Source organism: Peromyscus californicus, unplaced genomic scaffold (assembly GCF_007827085.1).
Source record: "Peromyscus californicus insignis strain IS unplaced genomic scaffold, ASM782708v3 Scaffold_6__1_contigs__length_162567912, whole genome shotgun sequence".
NCBI classification, from domain to species: domain Eukaryota; kingdom Metazoa; phylum Chordata; class Mammalia; order Rodentia; family Cricetidae; genus Peromyscus; species Peromyscus californicus.
This window is the reverse complement of record NW_026294584.1, coordinates 74,719,007-74,727,072: the sequence shown is the minus strand read 5'-3', so window position 1 is coordinate 74,727,072 and position 8,066 is coordinate 74,719,007. Positions and strand designations below refer to the sequence as shown.

Sequence of the window (8,066 nt, the reverse complement as noted above, 5' to 3'; positions counted from 1 at the left end):
AAATTTAAATTCACAATATTTTTATGGATCCAGAGAAACTATACTTTGGAAAGAGAATTAAAGATACAATAGGATATTAAACTATTTTTGATAACTGAGAGTAGATTAAAATATTTTCAAAAGAAAATCTTAAATATCACTATCAACAAGGAGCTATTAACCTCAGCGTCAAAGGAACATTTATGATATAAAATAAAAAGAGAGTAAGAGAAATCCTGTGGAAATATCAACTTGGGGTGTACAATGAATTTAAAGGACTCTATAGTACTTGGCAGCAGAAATCTCATGAGAATATATATGTGTAATACCACAAATTTTATTTAAATATATGAAGAATCTTGATTTGCTACTTGAACTATTAAACAGTTTAAGAAGACTCTGTATTACAGCCACCTGTATGTCCAGTTCAAGGTGGGGACAATGACCTCTTCTGACCTCTGTGGGGACCAGGAGTGCACACATGCACACAAGCCGGTACAACACTCAGTCATATAAATTAAAATAAATAAATTGTCTTTTAAAAAGAAGAAAAAAAATAACCTTTCTTAAAAATATGGTGGCACACTGACTGCATGTTTTTCAGCATATTGATTATTCTGTTATCAGAACTGATTTGTACCAAGGGAGTAATTGTTGGATAGGCATTCACCACAAACTTCTGAACAGTCAAGATGTCTGGGTCGTACTTCCGTAAGAGGACTGAGGTGGATGAGATGATGAAGTCCACCCAGTACATGATCACAAAGAAAACCACCAGCAGCAAGATGGTCTGGGTGGCTCTTTTCTCAGGAGACACTCTCGGGTGGCTGATGCTGTGAAGATGCCTGCATTGCCTCTGATGTCTGAACAAGATAATCACCATGTATGCACTTGTGGTCAACATAACTCCTACAAGAAGTACATCTCTGAAGACTGTCACTGTTAAAATCAGTGCCCTGATGATGTAGTTCATGGGGAAGAGTGAGCAATATTTGGTGACCTTCATTTGGTTGGTCTCACTCGTGTTAGTAAAAGCACCAACATAGAAGATCCGGTTGCCAATGAATAACAAGTTGAAAGACCAGATAAATAAGAAAGCATAAATCACGTATTTTTTTAGTTTATATTTAAATTTTGCCAGCAATGATGTGTTGGGACTGATAGTGACAGCCTGGAACACACTCAGGAGGCAGGTGATGCAGATGGAGAGGCCTCTCATCACTCTGTTTATGTAAAAAGTTGCCTTACATTTGAAGTCATTCTCAAAGTTCAGTGACTCAAATACGTCTGTAAGCCAAAGGTCCCCTCCAGTGAGGACCATCACTATGTGGATGAAGGTCAGTTGACAGGAGATCGGGTCTGTGGGCTTAGGTCTGTTACCTAGGATTATGGCAGTGTAGAAAAAAAGGAGAAACATATTGGCTAAGACTCCAAGTCCAGCTTGGAAATTAAGGACGTTCTTTAATGAGGACATAAGTGGAAAGTACATTCATCTTAACATCATAGTGGAAGCATATTTCATATACCTAAAAAATAATAGAGTACGCATCAAACTTGTGATTCACTAGTCAATATGTCTATATAATCATTGTTTTACCTATTTATTTTTTATTAACTTGTCTCTTTAATATTTGATGTTCCAGACTGAATAACATATACTTGTATATACTTCTCCATGTATCTACCTGTATATATAGCATACTAGAGAAAATAAAGGAATTTACAGTCACATCCTAATCAGAACACACACTTTGTGTGGCTGTATTGCACCTAGGTGTCATGCCTTAGAAATAAAATCCTTTTGATTTACATTGCCTCATTTTATAGTTAACACCAAAAACAGCAGAGAATATTAATCACATTTTTACAACAAAATAAAATTTAAGTTGACCTGGAAAATACTCACCAAAAGAAATCCAAAAGAGTGAGGTAAGCCAAGTTCATGGTGCATAAATTTAATATGCTCTATTTTGCAACTATCCATGTTTTGATTCATACTTCTAGTGGAATCACAGTGATAACTTATAACAGTCCCACTGTTTTAATCAGCAAAAGGTCTATCTCAATTCATCTGTTTTTATGTTCCTTTTTGCATAAAATCTTGTATCCCCAGGATCCAGAATTAAAGACATCAATACAGTTAGAGGCCATTACTGCACTTTCCACACCCTATTAACTGTATAATCATTAATTAAGGTTATAAATGGTCCTAAATGTCTCCCTGTTTAGTTCCTATCCCATCACTTTTGTGAGCCTGCATTTCAGGTTTAAAGAACCAACTCCCAGCTATAAAGACAAACACTATTTTTCTTTTCTATTTGGAAGGAAAATGTAAATAGTTAAAACTATGATTACTTATGACTTTTCAGTCACCCATATTGCTATTTCCCCTACTAACCTATTTCTTCTGTATTTACCTCTCTCCTATCCACTAAGGAGCTCCACTTTCCCACTTCCCTGATACGACCACTTGTACCCTGGTCTCTATTGCTCTCCACCATCCCTATCCTGGCAATGGCCCCATTTTACTTTCCTCTTTCCTGTAATCACAACTGAAGATGTGGAGCTAGATGTACAGCCTCCAACAAGAGAGATCATGTGACGTTAAGACAAACACTATTTTCAACACATTGTGACAAACATGAACTTGCTGAAGATGACCATATAGTGATCCTGTTTTGTAATTTCTGTTTTAAAAGAGATTTCTTCCCATGCAGTGAAAATCAAGGACCTCAGTGTTATCATATGTCATCAGCACCCACACACTTTTTACAGATTCACTCAACAGTCTTACCTTTGGTGCTTTTGTTAGTTATTTGACGTGGTTACCAGTGTCGTTATTTTATCAAATTAACTTAATTCAGTGCTTTAAAATCAGCTTTGTGATAGAGAAATAGAAAACAACTACACTGACTCAGAAAACGAGTTTCTTTACATTTTCAAGTTCACTCATATAGTCCACATATACAAATGCATAGATGCATGTATGTATAGAAATAATGCAGAAGTTAGTGGCTGAGACCTCTCTAAAACTTCACTACGAATATGAGACCATAAACCACATTTTATGTTCACATGATTTTTGCTCTTAAGTAGCTTGATCTAGTAAAGAAATATAATCATCCCAATTGCCAGAGCCTGATTCTTTCACTAATCTACAGTAGCTGCACCATGATTTTCTGTTGCTTTTTTTTTCTTTTCTTTTCTTAAGCTCCAGGATACAAGGTGGAGATATTGCTCACTGTTAAAGAGCACTTATTGCCCTTGCAAAGGCTTGGGTTTGATTCCTAACAGCTACATGGTGGTTCATTGCAGGGGGCCATTGGAATATACAGCAATGACAAGTCACGTTTGACAAGTCAAACCACCAGACATATAACTCACTGATTGGGAGCCCCACTTGGCAAAGACATGGGGTCACTGGCTGTGGAAACCAGTGGCTTTATGCCTGTAGCTTTCTCATGTTCCACCATTATACTTCCCTAAAAGAACAGCTGTGGGGTTCCTTCCACAGCCCACTGGTAGTGTGTATTACATCTTTGGGCACACCTTTAGCTGTGGGTTTCTGTTTAAGCTGTATAATTCTGATGAATGAAATAATACCAGAATATTCTCATTTATTGACACATGAAAGTAACGGTATTCTCAGTCTCAAAGATAGCTAATTTTAGACTTCAGAATAAATTCAAAAACAGACTAAACTGCCACCACAGGAAATATACAAAGACTAATTCCCAGGTGTTGTTTATTGCCAAATCAAGGACAGACTGTTCATATCGAGACATAGCTCCTTGCAGTAGCTCTCTTTCCACATGCACCCTGACCACTCCAGGTTCAGTCAGTTATTTACTGTGTGGGAGCTCTCACCAACAGAACTATGTGTATGGGTCAATGGACGTTAGTAGCCTAAGAGAAACTACGTGACTTATCTTGTGTTATGAATATGGGTAGGGCCCTGAAAATGTCACATAATTGTCCAGAAATTGGCTGTGGAGCTGCTGTGGTGGTGTGGAGCGAAACAGCTGTATAGAGCTGGGTGGGAGAGCTGCTGCAACGAGGGAAGAGCCACGTGAAGAAACTGTGGAAAGAGCTGGGCAGTGAGTGTGTGTGTGTGTGTGTGTGTGTGTGTGTGTGTGTGTGTGTGTGTGTGTTAGAGTGTGTGTGTGCAGGAAAAGTTGAAGAGAAAACATGAATAGCTAGACAGGAAAGAGAGCAAGAGAGATTTTCAGAGAGAGAAGGAGACTATATAAGAGTTTGTGGGAAATGTAGCTGTATGAAAAGAGATGTAACTGTGTGGAGACTGATGTTTTCAGAGAGAGATTTAAAGAGAGGATTTCTTAAGTTGAAATAAAAGAGAAAGTTATCATCAGAAAGCGTGTGTGTTTCCTTATTATTTACCCCTCAGAGAGAAAAAGTCTAGCTCTCAGATATATAAGAATTTTTCCTAAGCCCTCACCACTTTCATGGATAAAGAAGAATATTTTGGTATTATTTTGTTCATCAGAATTATTCAGCTTAAACAGAAATCCACAGCTAAGTGTGGTCCAAAAGATGTAATACACACTACCAGTGGGCTGTGGAAGGAACCCCACAGCTGTTCTTTTAGGGAAGTATAGTGGTGAAACATGAGAAAGTTACAGACAGAGAACAACCAGTTTCCACAGCCAGTGACTCCATGGCTTTGCCAGGTGGGGCTCCCCTTCAGGGGGTTATATGTCTGGGGGTCGACTTGTCAAACCCAGGTTGTCACTGCTGTACATTCCCATGGCCCCATCTGACCATCTGTAACTCAGGTTCAAGGGGATCCATTGCCCTCCTGTTCAGGCATGGAGGATAATACATGTAGGCAAAACAGACATATATTTATATATACATATTTTATATATATAAAATAAATACATTTTAAACAAATAAATACATAAAAGCTCCAGGATACTATTTCAAGGCTCCATCTCCAAACTGTAAGAACTGTAGCCCAATTCCAATTTTAAAATTGTAAATGGACAATCTATATACATAAAATAATTTATTAATAATTATACATTCATAATTATTATATCACATGTATTATAAGTCTTACGAAAAGATGATAACAGAAGGTAGAACAGAGTAATCTAAAATGCTTTGTTCTTATCTCAAAGGTATGCACTTTAGCCGCTCTACTTCATATCCATTGCTTTGGAAATGTTTATCACTTACAGGAAATGACACATCTTTGAGTCACCAAGTGGCATCTTTCTCTGGAGCTCACTATAGCTGAGACTTGACCAAAAAAGAGCATAGCTCCCGTGGATACAAACTGAGTTGTTAACATATGCATGAACTGAGAAAAATCACTTGTTTTATTTGAAAAGAAATTTCACTGCTGGCGGCTTTCACATAGTTTAAGTTGTAATATTTAGTGTAAGTACTAAAACCCAAAGTATATCCAAAAACATTCATAATATGAGAAAGCCATCACTATGAAATTGACTCAGACCTAAAGACGAAGCAGTCTGCAGGCAGCTGTCTGGAAAGACGTGCAACATCAGAAACCAAGAGCTGCTTCCTGCATAGCTCTACATTCTTCTGAGGAAAATCACTTTACCCCTTCATCATCACAATGTTTGATTTGGAACAGTCTGGTCTTTCGAATTTATGGTGAGCTTTGTATTCTTCTTGTGGAGATTTAATAACATAATGAACATAGAAATATATTAGATCAAAAGTATCATTTTCATGTTCATTTTTACCATAGTTAGGGAGTAATGACCAAAAGGCAGCAGAACTGCTCAGAGAGAACACAGAGTGATTGTGTGACTTTCAGGTGACAAGATACATGGTGTTGGCTGGTGCACAGTCCACTGTCAGCAACATTAATAAGTCTTCAGGAATCTCAGGAAGGTGAAGACCTTAGCCATTCAAATTAGGGCCATGAAATCTTTATGAAATACATAATGAGAGCAGGAATAAATAGTGATTATTTTTAATAAGGTATGAGTTCATCGCTATTACCTGATACTCTTAAATAATTTTAATGCATAACTTATTCTTTGGAAATTAGTTTAGCACAGGTGAAGCTGGAAACCCACAGACACTGACTAGAACATTACATTCTCACAGTTATGAGCCAGTTTCCCTGAGATGAAGCAGCAGCAGCAGAATGTCACTGCAGAGCCTGTGGGGAAGCAGTCACACCACAGCTGGATCACACGTCACACGGTGTGAGTCTGGGAAAGATACGAAAATGTTCATTGGAAATTGGTATGTGTTGGGGGGTAATTATTGGACTACCAGGAGTAAGAATAGAGCAGTAGCATAATGTGTTCTGGAGCTGCGAACAGAAATATTTGTACATCACTTGAGTGAAAACTTGTGAGTTATATCAAACATGTTCATGAAATAAAGTGAACTTTAAGGAAAACAGAGAGTGTGTCTCCATTTTCTGGGTAATTGGTCAGATCTATGAGGTTCCTGCCTAGTGCATCGGTTCAGAATTTTAAAGTAAGTTACTCAAAACAAACTAAAAATTCTGGAATGCTTGCCAACATGAACTCATGATTCTAAAAGTTGGTTTTTGTGATGTCGATACTCTGTGGCCAGCGAACTAACGGCAGTTACTGGCATCATTATGTTTGATACTGACAGTAATCTCAAAATTCTACATTACATGTTTTCCATTTTACTGTTGTTGTTGTTGTTGTGTGTGTGTGTGTGTGTGTGTGTGTGTGTGTGTGTGAGAGAGAGAGAGAGAGAGAGAGAGAGAGAGAGAGAGAGAGAGAGAGAAGAGAGAGAGAGAGAGAAAGAAAGAGAGAGAGAGAGAAAGAGAGAGAGTCTCAACCTGTAGTTCAGAATGACTTCAATCAAACTCACAATGCTCCTTCCTGCCTTAGCCTTGAAAGTGCTGGGATCATAGGTGTGTGCCACAGCACCTGCCCTCATTTTCCATTTTAATCTCTTCTATACATTAATAAATGATATTTTAGCAACATAAAAATGTGTGACTAGTGACATTCAGCAGCTAAACTTAAATTTACTTGCTATTTTTTTGTGAATGTGTATTTAATGAGCAATTGTATTTTGTAATTATTAGAAAAAACGTTAGGGATTTTGACTTTAAATAATTTTATACTATTCAAGAATTGAAAAGCTTATTTGATGTTATATTAGTATCAATGCCATGTGATTCAATTTAGAAAACTTGAAATATTAAAAATGAACTCATTTTAATTAAAATGGTCAAACTGCTACTGAAAAGTTACCCAGTTTACATTTTTGTAAGGATAACTTCACAAGAATTTAACAAATAAGTGAGATGAAGTTTCCAGATACTTTTGAAGTACCAAGAAAAAAAATAATCTTCTTTATTAAAAATCATTGCACAAGAATAAATAAATCTATGTAAAATTTTTAAAGCTTATATAATGTTAAGACTGTCTTATGGCCGGGCAGTGGTGGTGCATGCCTATAATCCCAGCCCTCGGGAGACAGAGCCAGGTAGATCTCTGTGAGTTTGAGGCCAGCCTGGCCTACAGAGCAAGATCCAGAACAGGCAACAAAACAATACACAAATTTAACAGAATAGAAATTTACTGATAAACATTAAATTAGTTAATGTTTGTTGTATTTTTCTAGCGTCTAAATAAAGCCCATTAAGTTGAGAAAAGTAGTAAAATGAGAAAATACAAAATACAATATAAATGTATCTTAATATTATAAATGTACTTCTGCAAAGGAGTAAATGTGTGTTCTTCGTTGTTCATCCTCTAAGTCATTTCGGGTGTTTTATGACAGGGATGGAAAACTAACACAGTTGGCCTCACCTAGATGGAACCATGTTCTTAGAATTATTAAAGCACACACTCAGGAGAATCCATAGTCAGATATGCTCACTAAAATATTCTATTTGGGGCTACTTTTTACATATGTACTAGTGTACATTCATTGTGAAAAGAGATGGGCTTCACGACACTTACGTTCAATATATAATATCCATTGATCGTCATCACCCTATTGGCCTTTCCTGTCTCTAGCCACACTTCTGCTAGGCCCTGTCCTTTTTCCAGTAGCCCCCTTTCTACTGTCATAGAAAGTGAAATCTATGTTCT

General features: G+C 37.1%; 1 protein-coding gene across 1 annotated transcript; it reads right to left on the bottom strand.

The window, feature by feature from the left end:
- Positions 1-517: 517 nt before the first annotated feature.
- LOC128099558 (putative vomeronasal receptor-like protein 4) lies at positions 518-1,483 on the bottom strand. The gene has a single exon (XM_052721513.1). It carries the CDS (start codon positions 1,466-1,468, stop codon positions 518-520), a length of 951 nt encoding a protein of 316 aa, XP_052577473.1. The 5' UTR covers positions 1,469-1,483.
- Between the last annotated feature and the right edge of the window lie 6,583 nt (positions 1,484-8,066).

Coding starts and splice junctions, on each gene's coding strand:
- LOC128099558 (XM_052721513.1), bottom strand. CDS start 1,468: ATGTACTTTCCACTTATGTCCTCATTAAAGAACGTCCTTAATTTCCAA.